We start from the raw sequence: 21,946 nt of genomic DNA, 5'->3' as shown, positions 1-21,946 counted from the left end.
GATCTTACTTTTAAAATAGATATAAACTGTATTTTACAAAAAGAATGTAGTTGTTTAACTAGATCGTACAATTAAAATGTATATTGGCAATTTTTTAGTTTACGTAATTTGCTACCTCTGTCTAAATTCATCCCTCCTGTCTGTTTAGATTGAAACGGGAAAACGAAATTTCGGGCATTTCTAACTGACAGATACGTTTCAAAGTTGGCACGTGGCTCAAGCCTTGAAGACAAAGCAATCTGACTTTAAATTTGATTTGATTGAGTGCCTAATTATTTTTTAAGAATTAATTCTTTATAGTACTTTAAATAGTAGAGTACTATAATATATTTTTTTTAAATCACTTATTTTCTCTTTTTAGTGCATTATTACATGAAAGCTTGCTATTAAACGATTTTTATTCATTTAAAAAAATGTGATCATATTTTTGTTTACTCTAGCCGGCGACTCGGCGAGCCACACAAATATATCGTGACTATAGAGGCAAAAGGTGTCTCACGTTGGTTATGATGAAAATGAGACACAAGTAAACCAAGGATGGGATACGTAAGAAAAATATCAATTCCGTTAGGTGGATCCAATGAACCTGTCCAAATTCGCTGGACAGTTTAAAATGAGGGTTTGAACATTCCCGAGGGGGTGGCGGAAGGTGAGGACACTGGATAAAGATTTTAGGCTGTTGCATTAAATTATTTTTTTAAAAACATTTTTTTTAATAATAAATGATATCAAGTGAGCTCTCTTGATTCTGAGCATTGAAAAGAATTAGTTTGCTGAGAAAATATGATGTTAACATAGCGTCTATTTGAAGTATCAGTAATTTTTAATTTATGATTGAAACCAAAAGCTTAGAAATTATAAATGGTAAGGATTCAAGCGAGATGACTGGTTGTATAGATTTGTGTATCTATAGGTCGGAGGTCAAGTAGCCAGGGGATAGATAGCAACATTTGCAGGTCAAATACGTGTTAGGCCTTGTGTGTATTTCATTGTTAACTACATAGATGGGCGCGTCTTAGTTTAAGTTCACGTCCTAAAGATTTCCATCTGCAAGTTTCCGACTTTGTGCTGACGGCTTAGATCGTCCAGTTTTATTTTAACTTCTGGTTAGTTTATTATTCCTCAAAACCATTTCACGTCATCTTTTCCTGTTCGTTCCAAAGACACACGGGCAGATAAAGTAGAGTTCACCTGTTTCAATGACCTCGGCACGTGAAGGGGATAGTGTGGTCAGCACTGTTCCTAGCAGCAAACGTTTCCGTAACGTGAGTCAGGTACACATCAGAGCTGAGTAGACTCAAGGACGACCTACAGAATCGAACTCTGGATCCAAATTCGAGACTTTTTTGTTAGTAATCGTGAGCTCTATCATCCGTTTCATAACAAAACAAAAAGTGTGTGTGGGTTTTTATGTTGTATATAGACGATACATACATACATACATAACGTTCTGTAAACTAGTTCACATTGTTTATTAAAAGCTTTAATTTTGTTCACAATGTCTTTTTTTACTTTCTCGTATACGACATTTTTGCAAATCACGACGTTTTACACCTTCCTGAGTAGGAAAAACATAGTTTTGCAATCTTGTCCGTATGTCTCTGTGTGTGTATGTGTGTGTGTGTGTGTGTCTATGAACACGATCATTTGAGTACCGTTACATCTAGGTTGATAAAATATATATAAGTATAAAATCAAATATATAGTTCTGTATCAACTTTTCAGCGATTTTTGGTACCGGAAGTGGAACTTAATCTACTTTCAATTTTTTAAAAGCCCATAACTAAAGAACTGTTTCAGATAGATTAATGTAATTTCACAAGTTAGTAAAAGATCTAATTCTCTGCCTTCTATCATATTTTGAGTAATTTCCGTTGACCGGAAGTAGAAATTTACGCTATTTCCGATTTCTCAAAAAAGGCATGTGAATTTATAAAGTACTAATAATATTCCGCACTACTATACACACTGTTTGGCGTCTACTTGGTTCTTTTTTCTACGAGATTCTATTATATTTAAACAGCTCAAGTAATCAAAAATGGATTAAAAATCAGATCTATATCCCGAGTTGTCATCCCCCGTAGTGTTTCAGAAGAATATTCGAGAAAGTCTAGGGTAGATCACTCCCGGTTTATTTACTTTCTCGCAAGGAGTAAGAATTGTAATCGTTTAAGAATCTGGTTTCTACAATATCGATAACTTGAGTACAGTTTCAATTAGGTTGACGAAATTTTAAGGATATGCTTAAGAACGCATTCTGTTGATTATATCAAATTTTGAGTTACTCTCGGTTACCAGAAGTAGTACTTTACGCCGTTTCCCATTTCTGAATAAAGGTCAATTTTACTGGACCGATATCTTCAAAGCCTCACGTAGTTCTAAGCTGGATGACAATGCATTATACAATTTCTCTGAAATATATTTCTATTAATTTAAAAGAAATAATCAATGTTTCCTTTTATAAAGCACCACTTTTCAGCTTTGTTATATAAACATTGCTTATTTTCATTTGTTGTGCAATTCTTTTTTTCTATGAGATTCTCTTCTTTTTAAACAAGCTTTTTTTTGTTCGTAACGTCTGTTTTACGATTGTAAACATTCGGCACGAACCACAGCTCACCAGACTAGTCGGGTGATAGCGTCTAGGTGTTTATCTCCCCTTCTGTTATTGAATATAGTAATCTATCGAGTGATTTAATTTTGTTATCTCCCCTTGGGGGCGAAACCATTTAAATATTTTCAATGACTAAATATTTATCTAATTAAACTAAAAGAAATAGACATGTATTGTTATCAAAGTGAAACATACCTGCAAAGTTTGAAAGAAATCGTTCCAATATAAGTGGGTCAAAATTGAGTTACGAAATTTGTCGCAAAGCAAAAGACAAACAAAAAATACATAGACGTTGCAAACTTAATGAAAGCTTGAAAAAAGTGGACAATTAAAAAAAAATATTCTATAATAATACGCTTTAAAATGCAATGAAAAGAGGCATATGAAATTAATTTGTTTTCTCAAATAAAGATATTAGTTGCTCATGAGATCTTTTAAATATTTTAGTTACCAATCCATTTGTTAAAGAAAGCAAATTAGTTGATTTTCTTATTTTCGGTGAATTTCAAGACTTTTATTATAAAGTTAAAGTTATTTAAATATGTGTTTCTTCTTTTCCAATTTTTTATGATGTTGGTTATGTTATCAAAAAATATTTCATATTAAACTAATTTTTAGCAGACGTGAAGCCTGCATAACACAAAAAGTGGTGCAAGTTAAAATTTTAAAATAAATATGACTGAAATAAAATGTACAGTGCACATTGGTGGGGTTTAGTGCATTTCTGTGGGGTGTAGTTCATTTTGGTGGGGTGCAGTGCATTTCGATTCAACAAATCGTCCGAATGTACGTGTAACAATAGTTAAATAGGCAAAAACTTCTGTAAAAACAATGTCACATTGGCCTATACTTATGTCCTCAGAACAACGACGTGATAGAATTATCGATAACAACAACATTAACACCTGTAACGACCAAAACATTAGATGTTCTGATGAAGGTCTTTACATCGTTTGGTATATATTTTTACCGGACGCTGAACCGGCACATACGTTATGTGCAAAAATAGACCAAAAAACGTGTTGAAATTTGGAGCTCATTTTAAGGTAGATAAAAATACTGACTGTAGAGTTAAGGGAGGTAATGTTGAAAAACACAGAAAAACTTGCTAAGAAAACATTGATTTCCTTCCCTTTGACGCTGTAGTCTTTGACGAAAAGTAGGACGGTTGAGCCAACAGTATCAGGGAATGCGCATACGATAAACACTACAGATAAAAATAGAACCATTTTAACCAAGACTTTGTCTCGTGTTGAGATGCTTCTATTTTTAGAAGCTGATGACGCCTGTTTCCTCCACTTGGAAATGTCCACAAATTTCTGTATCAAGCCAACAGTAAAGATGACGACAAGAGCAAACACAGCAAGCTCGACAAAAATGATGACAACGACACTGATGCCTTCAAGTAACTCAGAGTTTTCATTAGTGATAACACCAGTCACTGTTGAATTGTTATCTTTGTTAAATCTTGGACCAATTTTGTGGGAAACATATACCGGCATGACACTACCAAACATGCAGCCATAAATAGCACAGGAAACCATGGCTGTTCGCTTTGGTGTGATGAGGGCCTTGACCTTCAGTGGCACAGCTATACAGAGGAATCTTTCCAGACTTATAAAAGCTGTCAGACAACCGGAAATACGACTAAACATCAAATGAGGCCAACCCAAAATAAGATAACCGATTGCGGTGGTACGTTCTAAGTTTGGTAAATCGTGCAAAAATTCAGGGCTGGTTATAACCACGTTCCCAATCATCGTGATGTGTACACCGATGTCCGCTATGGCAAGACTCAACAAAGAGATGTTGATGGTATCGGTGAAGCCCAGTTTGATGAAGACGATGACGTTGATAATGTTGAAGATGAGACCAGAAATGTTGATAACACCACCGATGATGACCACGCAGATGAGGGTAAAATAGCCGAAAGTCTCTTCATCCATTAAACCTAAGAGGTTTGGGTTCAAGTCACCAATGGCTAGTGGGGATGTAGTGTTAACGACATCATAATCCATGTCTACTGAGTCTATCCCTAACCCTTACGATACAACTACTGCACAGATGTGACGAATCTTTTTACTGAGGTAGCAATCACGTGATACTAAATTGAATCGTGCCAAAGCTATTTAGTCCTGTTTACTGATACTTTACCAGCTTATGTTTGACTACTATTTTTCTTAAGCTAATTTATTCTTAACATTAATAAAAAAAAATGAATAAACCTCATATTAAGATGTAATGCCGGTTATTTCTTATCCTGAAATGTAACCTACCTATTGATAAATAGCTTAAATTTAAAAGCTTAAATTACCTAATACAGTAATCTCATTAATTTTCCATCCCATGAAGTGGTTTATTCTAACTGTAAATTGAGGGAATTAAAAAAACAATGAACGTCAAAATGTTTAGTTCAGAATTATGAACTTACTGTGTTCCATAACATAGAATTAGTAACGTTGTAGGAATGCAAGATGTAATTAGGAAAAAAAAATCAACGTGTACCCCTAGAATTAGTAAAATGGTAGATACGTAGGATGTCATTAGTACAATTATAAAATCCAGGCACTTATTTTAGTACATTGTGACGGTGTCATCGAACGTTTTAAATTTAGCAAAAAATATTTTAGCACAATATTTTTTTCTTCTTCGTGTTAAAATTAGTCGTGTAAAACCAGCATGGCCAATACAGTTATTTTATTTATTCATTCTAATAAGAAAATAATAAAGACATTTTTTTCTATGACTAAAACAGAAACCCGATGGAACTGATGTGCAAAATGTTCAGTTTGTTAAATTAATCTGACAAAGTTTTTTTTGTTTGAAATGTATTAATAGAGCCTGTAAGTCTCTTTTCTGCTCTTACTTAAAATTTGAAATCTCGTTAGCCATGGTCAGGTGAATTCTCAAACTATCATTATCTGTTTTTACGATTTTAAATAACTTAACAATAGCGTAAGTAACTTCTTTATTTACCGATTTAATAAACATATTCACAATTGGTTTGAAAAATACTAGCTCGCTAGTATGATAAAAAGTTGGTGACCTACTTATAAGCCCTATTGTGTCAACTCTTCTGAAATAATTTCATGTGAGTTTATTGAGATACTGTTCGATTTTCAACGATTGTAGGCCTACTAATTAATTGTTAGTACATTGGGGATCGTCACTCTCTTGCTTGTATTAATTCTGATCAGGAAGTGATATGAATAAGAACTAAGTATAAGTATTGGCTATTGTCAGGGGCGTAGCGATGGGCGGGGGTGCGGACCGCACCGGGTGACACCATTTAGGGGGGGTGACACCAAGGCAAAAATAGCAAAATATATAGAGAAAAACATGAGGGGGTGGGGGGGGGGTGCAAATCAAAAGTTTGAGGGCGGGGGATGCAAATCGAAAACTTGAAAGTTTGTCCCCGAGAAGGGTCGCTACGCCACTGGGGGGTGACACCATTAAGTGCCGCACCGGGTGACACCCGACCTCGCTACGCCACTGGCTATTGTCAGCTTTACGTCGTTACAGTTTTGGTTGACATGATTGATCTTCGTCCGTCAAACATGACTATCTTTTAGCTCCCTGGCTATCTTTTAGCTCCCTGTCTATATTTTAACTCTCTATTTTTAGCTCCCTGACTATCTTTTAGCTCCCTGAATATCTTTTAGCTCCCTGACTATCTTTTAGCTCCCTGACTATCTTTTAGCTCCCTGAATATCTTTTAGCTCCCTGGCTATTTTGCAGCTACAATTCATAAAAATGTTATCAGTGGCTATAATTTCATTTTATGCTTCATCTTGTGTAAATAATCTTACAATTAAAATATAAATAAATTGTATTTTACAAAAATGTTTTTGTGTAACTAGATTGTACAATTAAAATGAATATTGGCAAACGTTTTAGCTTACGCAATAATATCTTACTATTAAAAATTTAAGAAAAGAAAACAAATTAGTTTTACTTTCTCGTACATACGAAGTATAGAGAAAGTCATGTAATCGTGCAAAAAAAAAGAGATTTTTACAAATTTCGACGTTTTACACCTCACTGATATGGAAAAACATAATTTTGCAATCTTGTCCGTATGTATGTGTGTGTGTCTGTGTCTGTAAACACGATAACTTGAGTACCGTTACAGCTAGGTTGATGAAATTTCATATATAAGTATTTTATCAAAATCGTAGATCCGTATCAACTTTTGAGCGATTTCAGATAACCAGAAGTGGTACTTTCTTTTTCTTTGAATTTTTCAAAAGCCTATAACTTGAGTACTATTTCAGATAGATAAATAAAATTTCACATGTAAGTAAAAGATCTAATTCTCTATCTTCTATCATATTTTGAGTAATTTCCGTTGACCGGAAGTACTAATTTACGCTATTTCCAATTTCTCATAAACGCATGTAAATTTATAAAGTACTAATAATATTGCTCTCTATTATGCACATTTTGTTTTGGCGTTTGTTTGGTGCGCAATTCTTTTTTCTACTAGATTCTATTCTTTTTTACAAGCTTTTATTTAACTCACTTCCTCTGTCTGTCGTCAGTCTGTCTAGACGGAAACGCAGGAGTGAAAATTCGGACAGTTCTACTTGACCGATACGATTCACAGTTGGCACGTTGGTCAAGACATGAAGACAATGCAATCTGAAACTAAATTTGACTTAATTGGATGCCTAATTAATTTTTTATGAATTAATAAAAATTTGGACCGAATTAGTAGGCATGTCTAGCCAACCACACCACACGCGTCATCACCTTCAATAGCTGCGCCATCACGTAATGGCTGCGTTCAAAAACCATTGCGCGCCTACTGAACGTGATGTTCAGTAGGCGCGCAATGGTTTTTAGTCATGTAACTCTATTGTAAATAAAACATATAAAGTACTGAAAAAAAAATTCATAAAAAACGTTTTAATAACAAGCTTTTATGTAATGATGCACTAAAAAGTAGAAAATAAATTATAGACTACTATTTAAATAACTATAAAGAAAAGCGTGGGTGTCTTCCTTAACATTAGTAAAGGTATCCAATAGATACTAAAGTGACCCACGCTTTTCTTTATAGTTATTTAAATAGTAGTCTATAATTTATTTTCTACTTTTTAGTGCATCATTACATAAAAGCTTGTTATTAAAACGTTTTTTATGAATTTTTTTTACAAGTTTTTATGTGACTCGCATCCTCTGTCTGTCTAGATCGAAACGCCGGAGTGAAAATTCGGACACTTCTACTTGACCGATACGGTTCACAGTTAGCACGTGGGTCAAGACATGAAGACAATGCAATCTGAAATTAAATTTGACTTAATTGGATGCCTAATTTCTTTTTATGAATTAATTAAAATTTGGACCGAATTTCTATCCTAACGCGTCATCGTGGCAAAAGCGCGTTATCACGTTCAATAGCTGCGCCATCACGTTCATTAGGCGCGCAATGGTTTTTAGTCATTTAACACTATTGTAAATAAAAACATGTAAAGTACTAAAAAAAATTTCATAAAAAACCTTTTAATAACAAGCTTTTATGTACTAATACACTAAAAAGTAGAAAATAAATTATAGACTACTATTTAAATAACTTTATCGTTATTAAAATAGTTATTTAAATAGAAGTTCAATATAATATAAATTTAAAGAACATAATTTTTTTCTACTTTTTAGTGCATTATTAAATAAAAACTTGTTATTAAAAAGTTTTTTATGAATGTTTTAAACTTATAGAAAGATATGGCTAAAAGTCACAGCATTTCTCTATTTGTTTTACGTGACGCTTTTTTAGTTCATCAATTTTTGACATATTTTCTTTTAAATTTTTAAAAATAAAAACGCTGGTGTGTAATAAATAGTCAGGCAATACACAGGACAAAAGTAGAAAAATTGAATTTTAATAAAAAATATGGGTTAGCTAATCAATGATCAAAATAAACTTTGAAAAATTCTATTTGAACTTGTCGGTAAAAAGGTGTGAGTAGCTCCATATAGCCATACGATGAATTCACGCAGGTAATTATCTCATCAGTAGTGATTAAATTATTAAATAATGGCTTTATGATACTCAAATTTAACTTGACCCTTTCGGTTTTAGCTCCTTCCCATACATGTATAGCAGTGCCATATTATATTTAAAGTATATCAGTAAAGGTAGTTATTGTAAAAGTTTTTATAATTTACTTTTACATGTGTCTCTACTAGAGCGATCGTAAAAAATTTATATGGCGGTCTTTAACAAATTTGTAAAAATGAATCAAACATCACATCACGCATCATCTATATACTACTAAAACTCAAGTTTGTTTACATGTTTGAATATTTATTTGTTTTTTTGTTTGTTTTTTTGTTTGGCTGATTGACTATTGTACATGGTTGCACTCATCGTGGAGAGCTGTAAAATAGTATGTAGGTAGAGAATAATTTTTTATTGCAGACAGACTGTTAATCACAAATTTATTTAAAGACGTTAATTAATGTATTGATTTATTCATAGGTAGATTAACCACAATTTTTTAAAAAGATTTGAAAAACCACTACACTCGACGGAAACAGTGACGTCACATGATGTGTTTATTTTTTTACATCAATAATGGCGGACCATCGAAGAAGATTGTGTTCCCATTCCAATGTTTAACGCGTTCTAAAGCTAATTTTCTGTCGGCTTTAACTTTAACAATACGTCCGTTTGCTGTATTTATTACGTTCCAACACTTATATCAATTTTCAACTGTCTTTTCATTTAGTTTTACGATAAATTTCTCTAGATCTACAATCTGTCCAAGAAAGTTATTTATAGATCTAGATCTAGAATCTAGGTCAAATCAAAGATTTATTAGTTATAAATACAATCCAAAAAAAAAAACGAGACTTAAGCAAAAGACTTAAGCAAACCAGTCGTAAATCTAGAATATAGATAATTCTATCTAGATTTAGATAATAATGAGTTTCTATATACTAAAATATTTTAGACCTTCATTATTTTGTATAAATCTTTGTTTCGACTATGCAAATTTTGAAATGCTGGATCCAGGGCCTATTCGCGTAGCTTAAGATTCATACGCGGCTTCGATACCGGTAATTTTGCTAAATTATAAACATAAATTCTAAATATAGCTCAGTCTTAGATCTAAAATATAGATAATTCTATCTAGATTTAGATAATAATGATTTTCTATATACTAAACTATTTTAGACCTTTATTATTTTATATAAATCTTTGTTTGGAATATTCTAATTTTGAAATGCTCGCTCCATGGCCTATTAGCGTAGCTAATGATTAGATCTAGATTCTAAATCTAATCATTAGCTACGCAAAAACTAAACTTAAGACTTAAGCAAACGAGTCGTAGAATCTAGATCTAGATAATTCTATCTAGATCTAGATAATTTCAGACCTTCTTTATTTTATATAAATCTTAGTTTGGCTAATTTAAGATAAAATTTAATTTGAAAGTTACTACTACTAGACTTAGATCTAGATCTATGCGCGTAAATCAAGTTGCATAAGGAGACTCAAAGTATTAATGTATAGTATAAAAATTCATCTCTGACGTCACGAGTAAATAGCTAAGATGATAGTGTAATCGGCTGTCATGCGGGTGGCACAGGTTCTAAACCAATAGGTCAATGATAATTTTTTTTAAAAATTTTTATTTTATTTTTTAGATGTGAATGATAAAGTTGCCTATCTGAACTTGGCGGGATACAGGGTGAAGTAGAGTTCATCTGTTTCTTTGTCCTAAGCATATGAAGGGATATTGTGGTCAGAGACATGCTCGGCTGGAATCGTTTTTTAAACAATTAAAACATGTTGTCTGAGACTTGGCGGGACACATATGTCCCCGGGCGCCGACCTTAGAGGGCGCCAAAATGGGTTGGAAAAATAAATTGAAAGGTTGAGGGGGGTGCAAATCGAGAGTTTGAGGGGGGGGGGGGTGCAAATCGAAATCTTGCGGGGGGGGAGGAAGGGGGTTCAAATCGAAAAGTTTGTCCCCGGGCGCCGGGAAGGGTCGCTACGCCACTGGGGGGTGACACCATTAAGTGCCGCACCGGGTGACACCCGACCTCGCTACGCCACTGGCTATTGTCAGCTTTACGTCGTTACAGTTTTGGTTGACATGATTGATCTTCGTCCGTCAAACATGACTATCTTTTAGCTCCCTGGCTATCTTTTAGCTCCCTGTCTATATTTTAACTCTCTATTTTTAGCTCCCTGACTATCTTTTAGCTCCCTGAATATCTTTTAGCTCCCTGACTATCTTTTAGCTCCCTGACTATCTTTTAGCTCCCTGAATATCTTTTAGCTCCCTGGCTATTTTGCAGCTACAATTCATAAAAATGTTATCAGTGGCTATAATTTCATTTTATGCTTCATCTTGTGTAAATAATCTTACAATTAAAATATAAATAAATTGTATTTTACAAAAATGTTTTTGTGTAACTAGATTGTACAATTAAAATGAATATTGGCAAACGTTTTAGCTTACGCAATAATATCTTACTATTAAAAATTTAAGAAAAGAAAACAAATTAGTTTTACTTTCTCGTACATACGAAGTATAGAGAAAGTCATGTAATCGTGCAAAAAAAAAGAGATTTTTACAAATTTCGACGTTTTACACCTCACTGATATGGAAAAACATAATTTTGCAATCTTGTCCGTATGTATGTGTGTGTGTCTGTGTCTGTAAACACGATAACTTGAGTACCGTTACAGCTAGGTTGATGAAATTTCATATATAAGTATTTTATCAAAATCGTAGATCCGTATCAACTTTTGAGCGATTTCAGATAACCAGAAGTGGTACTTTCTTTTTCTTTGAATTTTTCAAAAGCCTATAACTTGAGTACTATTTCAGATAGATAAATAAAATTTCACATGTAAGTAAAAGATCTAATTCTCTATCTTCTATCATATTTTGAGTAATTTCCGTTGACCGGAAGTACTAATTTACGCTATTTCCAATTTCTCATAAACGCATGTAAATTTATAAAGTACTAATAATATTGCTCTCTATTATGCACATTTTGTTTTGGCGTTTGTTTGGTGCGCAATTCTTTTTTCTACTAGATTCTATTCTTTTTTACAAGCTTTTATTTAACTCACTTCCTCTGTCTGTCGTCAGTCTGTCTAGACGGAAACGCAGGAGTGAAAATTCGGACAGTTCTACTTGACCGATACGATTCACAGTTGGCACGTTGGTCAAGACATGAAGACAATGCAATCTGAAACTAAATTTGACTTAATTGGATGCCTAATTAATTTTTTATGAATTAATAAAAATTTGGACCGAATTAGTAGGCATGTCTAGCCAACCACACCACACGCGTCATCACCTTCAATAGCTGCGCCATCACGTAATGGCTGCGTTCAAAAACCATTGCGCGCCTACTGAACGTGATGTTCAGTAGGCGCGCAATGGTTTTTAGTCATGTAACTCTATTGTAAATAAAACATATAAAGTACTGAAAAAAAAATTCATAAAAAACGTTTTAATAACAAGCTTTTATGTAATGATGCACTAAAAAGTAGAAAATAAATTATAGACTACTATTTAAATAACTATAAAGAAAAGCGTGGGTGTCTTCCTTAACATTAGTAAAGGTATCCAATAGATACTAAAGTGACCCACGCTTTTCTTTATAGTTATTTAAATAGTAGTCTATAATTTATTTTCTACTTTTTAGTGCATCATTACATAAAAGCTTGTTATTAAAACGTTTTTTATGAATTTTTTTTACAAGTTTTTATGTGACTCGCATCCTCTGTCTGTCTAGATCGAAACGCCGGAGTGAAAATTCGGACACTTCTACTTGACCGATACGGTTCACAGTTAGCACGTGGGTCAAGACATGAAGACAATGCAATCTGAAATTAAATTTGACTTAATTGGATGCCTAATTTCTTTTTATGAATTAATTAAAATTTGGACCGAATTTCTATCCTAACGCGTCATCGTGGCAAAAGCGCGTTATCACGTTCAATAGCTGCGCCATCACGTTCATTAGGCGCGCAATGGTTTTTAGTCATTTAACACTATTGTAAATAAAAACATGTAAAGTACTAAAAAAAATTTCATAAAAAACCTTTTAATAACAAGCTTTTATGTACTAATACACTAAAAAGTAGAAAATAAATTATAGACTACTATTTAAATAACTTTATCGTTATTAAAATAGTTATTTAAATAGAAGTTCAATATAATATAAATTTAAAGAACATAATTTTTTTCTACTTTTTAGTGCATTATTAAATAAAAACTTGTTATTAAAAAGTTTTTTATGAATGTTTTAAACTTATAGAAAGATATGGCTAAAAGTCACAGCATTTCTCTATTTGTTTTACGTGACGCTTTTTTAGTTCATCAATTTTTGACATATTTTCTTTTAAATTTTTAAAAATAAAAACGCTGGTGTGTAATAAATAGTCAGGCAATACACAGGACAAAAGTAGAAAAATTGAATTTTAATAAAAAATATGGGTTAGCTAATCAATGATCAAAATAAACTTTGAAAAATTCTATTTGAACTTGTCGGTAAAAAGGTGTGAGTAGCTCCATATAGCCATACGATGAATTCACGCAGGTAATTATCTCATCAGTAGTGATTAAATTATTAAATAATGGCTTTATGATACTCAAATTTAACTTGACCCTTTCGGTTTTAGCTCCTTCCCATACATGTATAGCAGTGCCATATTATATTTAAAGTATATCAGTAAAGGTAGTTATTGTAAAAGTTTTTATAATTTACTTTTACATGTGTCTCTACTAGAGCGATCGTAAAAAATTTATATGGCGGTCTTTAACAAATTTGTAAAAATGAATCAAACATCACATCACGCATCATCTATATACTACTAAAACTCAAGTTTGTTTACATGTTTGAATATTTATTTGTTTTTTTGTTTGTTTTTTTGTTTGGCTGATTGACTATTGTACATGGTTGCACTCATCGTGGAGAGCTGTAAAATAGTATGTAGGTAGAGAATAATTTTTTATTGCAGACAGACTGTTAATCACAAATTTATTTAAAGACGTTAATTAATGTATTGATTTATTCATAGGTAGATTAACCACAATTTTTTAAAAAGATTTGAAAAACCACTACACTCGACGGAAACAGTGACGTCACATGATGTGTTTATTTTTTTACATCAATAATGGCGGACCATCGAAGAAGATTGTGTTCCCATTCCAATGTTTAACGCGTTCTAAAGCTAATTTTCTGTCGGCTTTAACTTTAACAATACGTCCGTTTGCTGTATTTATTACGTTCCAACACTTATATCAATTTTCAACTGTCTTTTCATTTAGTTTTACGATAAATTTCTCTAGATCTACAATCTGTCCAAGAAAGTTATTTATAGATCTAGATCTAGAATCTAGGTCAAATCAAAGATTTATTAGTTATAAATACAATCCAAAAAAAAAAACGAGACTTAAGCAAAAGACTTAAGCAAACCAGTCGTAAATCTAGAATATAGATAATTCTATCTAGATTTAGATAATAATGAGTTTCTATATACTAAAATATTTTAGACCTTCATTATTTTGTATAAATCTTTGTTTCGACTATGCAAATTTTGAAATGCTGGATCCAGGGCCTATTCGCGTAGCTTAAGATTCATACGCGGCTTCGATACCGGTAATTTTGCTAAATTATAAACATAAATTCTAAATATAGCTCAGTCTTAGATCTAAAATATAGATAATTCTATCTAGATTTAGATAATAATGATTTTCTATATACTAAACTATTTTAGACCTTTATTATTTTATATAAATCTTTGTTTGGAATATTCTAATTTTGAAATGCTCGCTCCATGGCCTATTAGCGTAGCTAATGATTAGATCTAGATTCTAAATCTAATCATTAGCTACGCAAAAACTAAACTTAAGACTTAAGCAAACGAGTCGTAGAATCTAGATCTAGATAATTCTATCTAGATCTAGATAATTTCAGACCTTCTTTATTTTATATAAATCTTAGTTTGGCTAATTTAAGATAAAATTTAATTTGAAAGTTACTACTACTAGACTTAGATCTAGATCTATGCGCGTAAATCAAGTTGCATAAGGAGACTCAAAGTATTAATGTATAGTATAAAAATTCATCTCTGACGTCACGAGTAAATAGCTAAGATGATAGTGTAATCGGCTGTCATGCGGGTGGCACAGGTTCTAAACCAATAGGTCAATGATAATTTTTTTTAAAAATTTTTATTTTATTTTTTAGATGTGAATGATAAAGTTGCCTATCTGAACTTGGCGGGATACAGGGTGAAGTAGAGTTCATCTGTTTCTTTGTCCTAAGCATATGAAGGGATATTGTGGTCAGAGACATGCTCGGCTGGAATCGTTTTTTAAACAATTAAAACATGTTGTCTGAGACTTGGCGGGACACATATGTCCCCGGGCGCCGACCTTAGAGGGCGCCAAAATGGGTTGGAAAAATAAATTGAAAGGTTGAGGGGGGTGCAAATCGAGAGTTTGAGGGGGGGGGGTGCAAATCGAAATCTTGCGGGGGGGGAGGAAGGGGGTTCAAATCGAAAAGTTTGTCCCCGGGCGCCGGGAAGGGTCGCTACGCCACTGGGGGGTGACACCATTAAGTGCCGCACCGGGTGACACCCGACCTCGCTACGCCACTGGCTATTGTCAGCTTTACGTCGTTACAGTTTTGGTTGACATGATTGATCTTCGTCCGTCAAACATGACTATCTTTTAGCTCCCTGGCTATCTTTTAGCTCCCTGTCTATATTTTAACTCTCTATTTTTAGCTCCCTGACTATCTTTTAGCTCCCTGAATATCTTTTAGCTCCCTGACTATCTTTTAGCTCCCTGACTATCTTTTAGCTCCCTGAATATCTTTTAGCTCCCTGGCTATTTTGCAGCTACAATTCATAAAAATGTTATCAGTGGCTATAATTTCATTTTATGCTTCATCTTGTGTAAATAATCTTACAATTAAAATATAAATAAATTGTATTTTACAAAAATGTTTTTGTGTAACTAGATTGTACAATTAAAATGAATATTGGCAAACGTTTTAGCTTACGCAATAATATCTTACTATTAAAAATTTAAGAAAAGAAAACAAATTAGTTTTACTTTCTCGTACATACGAAGTATAGAGAAAGTCATGTAATCGTGCAAAAAAAAAGAGATTTTTACAAATTTCGACGTTTTACACCTCACTGATATGGAAAAACATAATTTTGCAATCTTGTCCGTATGTATGTGTGTGTGTCTGTGTCTGTAAACACGATAACTTGAGTACCGTTACAGCTAGGTTGATGAAATTTCATATATAAGTATTTTATCAAAATCGTAGATCCGTATCAACTTTTGAGCGATTTCAGATAACCAGAAGTGGTACTTTCTTTTTCTTTGAATTTTTCAAAAGCCTATAACTTGAGTACTATTTCAGATAGATAAATAAAATTTCACATGTAAGTAAAAGATCTAATTCTCTATCTTCTATCATATTTTGAGTAATTTCCGTTGACCGGAAGTACTAATTTACGCTATTTCCAATTTCTCATAAACGCATGTAAATTTATAAAGTACTAATAATATTGCTCTCTATTATGCACATTTTGTTTTGGCGTTTGTTTGGTGCGCAATTCTTTTTTCTACTAGATTCTATTCTTTTTTACAAGCTTTTATTTAACTCACTTCCTCTGTCTGTCGTCAGTCTGTCTAGACGGAAACGCAGGAGTGAAAATTCGGACAGTTCTACTTGACCGATACGATTCACAGTTGGCACGTTGGTCAAGACATGAAGACAATGCAATCTGAAACTAAATTTGACTTAATTGGATGCCTAATTAATTTTTTATGAATTAATAAAAATTTGGACCGAATTAGTAGGCATGTCTAGCCAACCACACCACACGCGTCATCACCTTCAATAGCTGCGCCATCACGTAATGGCTGCGTTCAAAAACCATTGCGCGCCTACTGAACGTGATGTTCAGTAGGCGCGCAATGGTTTTTAGTCATGTAACTCTATTGTAAATAAAACATATAAAGTACTGAAAAAAAAATTCATAAAAAACGTTTTAATAACAAGCTTTTATGTAATGATGCACTAAAAAGTAGAAAATAAATTATAGACTACTATTTAAATAACTATAAAGAAAAGCGTGGGTGTCTTCCTTAACATTAGTAAAGGTATCCAATAGATACTAAAGTGACCCACGCTTTTCTTTATAGTTATTTAAATAGTAGTCTATAATTTATTTTCTACTTTTTAGTGCATCATTACATAAAAGCTTGTTATTAAAACGTTTTTTATGAATTTTTTTTACAAGTTTTTATGTGACTCGCATCCTCTGTCTGTCTAGATCGAAACGCCGGAGTGAAAATTCGGACACTTCTACTTGACCGATACGGTTCACAGTTAGCACGTGGGTCAAGACATGAAGACAATGCAATCTGAAATTAAATTTGACTTAATTGGATGCCTAATTTCTTTTTATGAATTAATTAAAATTTGGACCGAATTTCTATCCTAACGCGTCATCGTGGCAAAAGCGCGTTATCACGTTCAATAGCTGCGCCATCACGTTCATTAGGCGCGCAATGGTTTTTAGTCATTTAACACTATTGTAAATAAAAACATGTAAAGTACTAAAAAAAATTTCATAAAAAACCTTTTAATAACAAGCTTTTATGTACTAATACACTAAAAAGTAGAAAATAAATTATAGACTACTATTTAAATAACTTTATCGTTATTAAAATAGTTATTTAAATAGAAGTTCAATATAATATAAATTTAAAGAACATAATTTTTTTCTACTTTTTAGTGCATTATTAAATAAAAACTTGTTATTAAAAAGTTTTTTATGAATGTTTTAAACTTATAGAAAGATATGGCTAAAAGTCACAGCATTTCTCTATTTGTTTTACGTGACGCTTTTTTAGTTCATCAATTTTTGACATATTTTCTTTTAAATTTTTAAAAATAAAAACGCTGGTGTGTAATAAATAGTCAGGCAATACACAGGACAAAAGTAGAAAAATTGAATTTTAATAAAAAATATGGGTTAGCTAATCAATGATCAAAATAAACTTTGAAAAATTCTATTTGAACTTGTCGGTAAAAAGGTGTGAGTAGCTCCATATAGCCATACGATGAATTCACGCAGGTAATTATCTCATCAGTAGTGATTAAATTATTAAATAATGGCTTTATGATACTCAAATTTAACTTGACCCTTTCGGTTTTAGCTCCTTCCCATACATGTATAGCAGTGCCATATTATATTTAAAGTATATCAGTAAAGGTAGTTATTGTAAAAGTTTTTATAATTTACTTTTACATGTGTCTCTACTAGAGCGATCGTAAAAAATTTATATGGCGGTCTTTAACAAATTTGTAAAAATGAATCAAACATCACATCACGCATCATCTATATACTACTAAAACTCAAGTTTGTTTACATGTTTGAATATATTATTTGTTTTTTTGTTTGTTTTTTTGTTTGGCTGATTGACTATTGTACATGGTTGCACTCATCGTGGAGAGCTGTAAAATAGTATGTAGGTAGAGAATAATTTTTTATTGCAGACAGACTGTTAATCACAAATTTATTTAAAGACGTTAATTAATGTATTGATTTATTCATAGGTAGATTAACCACAATTTTTTAAAAAGATTTGAAAAACCACTACACTCGACGGAAACAGTGACGTCACATGATGTGTTTATTTTTTTACATCAATAATGGCGGACCATCGAAGAAGATTGTGTTCCCATTCCAATGTTTAACGCGTTCTAAAGCTAATTTTCTGTCGGCTTTAACTTTAACAATACGTCCGTTTGCTGTATTTATTACGTTCCAACACTTATATCAATTTTCAACTGTCTTTTCATTTAGTTTTACGATAAATTTCTCTAGATCTACAATCTGTCCAAGAAAGTTATTTATAGATCTAGATCTAGAATCTAGGTCAAATCAAAGATTTATTAGTTATAAATACAATCCAAAAAAAAAAAACGAGACTTAAGCAAAAGACTTAAGCAAACCAGTCGTAAATCTAGAATATAGATAATTCTATCTAGATTTAGATAATAATGAGTTTCTATATACTAAAATATTTTAGACCTTCATTATTTTGTATAAATCTTTGTTTCGACTATGCAAATTTTGAAATGCTGGATCCAGGGCCTATTCGCGTAGCTTAAGATTCATACGCGGCTTCGATACCGGTAATTTTGCTAAATTATAAACATAAATTCTAAATATAGCTCAGTCTTAGATCTAAAATATAGATAATTCTATCTAGATTTAGATAATAATGATTTTCTATATACTAAACTATTTTAGACCTTTATTATTTTATATAAATCTTTGTTTGGAATATTCTAATTTTGAAATGCTCGCTCCATGGCCTATTAGCGTAGCTAATGATTAGATCTAGATTCTAAATCTAATCATTAGCTACGCAAAAACTAAACTTAAGACTTAAGCAAACGAGTCGTAGAATCTAGATCTAGATAATTCTATCTAGATCTAGATAATTTCAGACCTTCTTTATTTTATATAAATCTTAGTTTGGCTAATTTAAGATAAAATTTAATTTGAAAGTTACTACTACTAGACTTAGATCTAGATCTATGCGCGTAAATCAAGTTGCATAAGGAGACTCAAAGTATTAATGTATAGTATAAAAATTCATCTCTGACGTCACGAGTAAATAGCTAAGATGATAGTGTAATCGGCTGTCATGCGGGTGGCACAGGTTCTAAACCAATAGGTCAATGATAATTTTTTTTAAAAATTTTTATTTTATTTTTTAGATGTGAATGATAAAGTTGCCTATCTGAACTTGGCGGGATACAGGGTGAAGTAGAGTTCATCTGTTTCTTTGTCCTAAGCATATGAAGGGATATTGTGGTCAGAGACATGCTCGGCTGGAATCGTTTTTTAAACAATTAAAACATGTTGTCTGAGACTTGGCGGGACACATATGTCCCCGGGCGCCGACCTTAGAGGGCGCCAAAATGGGTTGGAAAAATAAATTGAAAGGTTGAGGGGGGGTGCAAATCGAAAGTTTGAGGGGGGGGGGGTGCAAATCGAAATCTTGCGGGGGGGGGAGGAAGGGGGTTCAAATCGAAAAGTTTGTCCCCGGGCGCCGGGAAGGGTCGCTACGCCTCTGAGTGACAGACATGATGTTTTCTGATGGATGACCCCCGAAACCCACAGTTATCCAACGGATGACGGGTAGTCTAGTTAAATTTAAAACTGTGAGTCGAGTTTGAAAGAAATTGTTTGGTACAAGTAGGTGAAATTTCGATCGAAGTTTTCAACCCATAACGGACAAGACACGATAGAAGAATCAAAGTTAAAAAATTATTTCAATAAACGCTTCAGATAAAAATCTTTCATAAAAGCTTGAAATAAAATCTATAAATAAACGGTTTAAAAATAAATTCTTGAATAATAAACGCTTGAAATAGAATCTTGTAAAATGAGATAATGATGAGTGATGGTCTCGCGCCTTAATTAAAGTAGCAGACGTAGAGCAGACGTCTCTCAATGACTGCGGTTGCCTCACACCAACAGCACGTTGTGAGCTAAGTGTACAACTAAAGAAGCCAGGAAATACTCAATTTGATAAAAAGAAAAGTAAAATGTTTTACTCTACAATAAAAATAAAAATTCTAAATGTTTTGTTCTACAATAAAAAGAAACAAAAGTTGTGTAACAGGCCAAATCCAAAGCAAAGACACGACAAAATCAAGTCATTTATAGACAAAAGCGTGAAAGCACGAGAAAGGCGTAGAAGCTCTGGTTGTTCTTTAAATTTGATCATGATTTTACACACCACCGACAGATCCAGCACGACGCGAATGGACGTGGTCCGGCCACTGATGTTTGGGTTGTTTGAAACAGCTGGTGGGTGAAAACATGGACCAAAACATTTGCTGAAATTTTGAGCTCATTTTAAGGTAAATAAAAATACTGACTGTAGAGTTAAGGGAGGTGATGTTGAAAAATACAGAAAAACTTGCTAAAAAAACATTGATTTCCTTCCCTTTGACGCTGTAGTCTTTAACACAAAGTAGAACGGTTGAGCCGACAAGCCCAGGAAATGAGCAGACGATAAACACCACGGATATAAATAGAACCATTTTAACCAACGCGCTGTCTCTTCTGGAGATGATATTATTTTTAGAAGCTGATGACGCCTGTTTCCTCCACTTGGAAATGTCCACAAATTTCTGTATCAAGCCAACAGTAAAGATGACGACAAGAGCAAACACGGCCAGCTCGACAAAAATGATGACAACGACACTGATGTTTTCAAGAACTTCAGAGTTTTCAATGGTGATTAGGCCGAACACAGTTGAATTGTTGACTTTGTTAAATTTTGGTCCGATTTTGTAAGCGACAAAAGCCGGGATGACACAGCCAATCATACAGCCGAAAATAACACAGGAAACCATGGCTGTTCGCTTTGGTGTGATGAGGGCCTTGACCTTCAGTGGCACAGCTATACAGAGGAATCTTTCCAGACTTATAAAAGCTGTCAGACAACCGGAAATACGGCTAAACATCAAATGAGGCCAACCCAGGATTAGATAACCAATGGCGTTAATAAGATCAAAGTTTGGTGTATCTTGTAAGATATCGGGGGTGGATATGACCATGTTACCAACCATCGTGATGTGTATACCGATGTCCGCTATGGCAAGACTCAACAAAGAGATGTTGATGGTATCGGTGAAGCCCAGTTTGATGAAGACGATGATACTGATACTGTTGAAAATAAAACCAGCAATGTTGATTACTCCACCGATAATGACCAAACTAATCATAAGAAAATAACCGAAGGTTACTTCATCCATTAAACCAAAGTGGCGAGTGATGAAGTGACTGGTGGTCAGATAAAACGTTGTGTTGGCCACATTATAATCCATACCTGCTACCACTGGCTTCAATTCTTGAATTATTGGCAGCCCACATTCGTCGATCCAGTGGTCTACGTAGAGGTTTAGCTTAAATAATGTAATGTCAATTAAAATATTTTGATCCTATCACTTTGTGTTTAAATAACATTGACTAACTAGTTGTCTAATGTGGCAGTAAAGAACCATAACTATGTTTTGCCCAGGCTTCAAAAGTTGAACCTCTCGCCCGTGTAAAATTTATCATCTGACTCAGGTAACTCTCACATATTGTTTTTATTCATGTTTTTTTTCCAGAAATGTCTCCCATCTAACTATAAACATCGGCTTTGTTTTCTTGTAGTCAGATATTAATTGCACACATTATCTGAGACACCTGTGTCATTATTTTCCCAACCTAGACTGTTAATTAAAATAGTAGAC

The 21,946-nt window shown here is 33.1% G+C and overlaps 1 protein-coding gene across 1 annotated transcript; it reads right to left on the bottom strand.

Moving 5' to 3' along the window:
• Positions 1–15,445: 15,445 nt before the first annotated feature.
• LOC131954021 (uncharacterized) lies at positions 15,446–21,535 on the bottom strand. The gene is made up of 2 exons (XM_059317503.1): positions 20,757–21,535; positions 15,446–15,494 (listed from the first exon to the last, which is right to left on the bottom strand). Exons 1-2 carry the CDS (start codon positions 21,533–21,535, stop codon positions 15,446–15,448), a joined length of 828 nt encoding a protein of 275 aa, XP_059173486.1.
• Between the last annotated feature and the right edge of the window lie 411 nt (positions 21,536–21,946).

This window comes from Physella acuta, unplaced genomic scaffold, assembly GCF_028476545.2.
Source record: "Physella acuta isolate Inbredline_101_S28 unplaced genomic scaffold, ASM2847654v3 ptg000969l, whole genome shotgun sequence".
NCBI classification, from domain to species: domain Eukaryota; kingdom Metazoa; phylum Mollusca; class Gastropoda; family Physidae; genus Physella; species Physella acuta.
The sequence above is the reverse complement of the archived record's forward strand: the minus strand, read 5'-3'. Positions and strand labels throughout refer to the sequence as shown.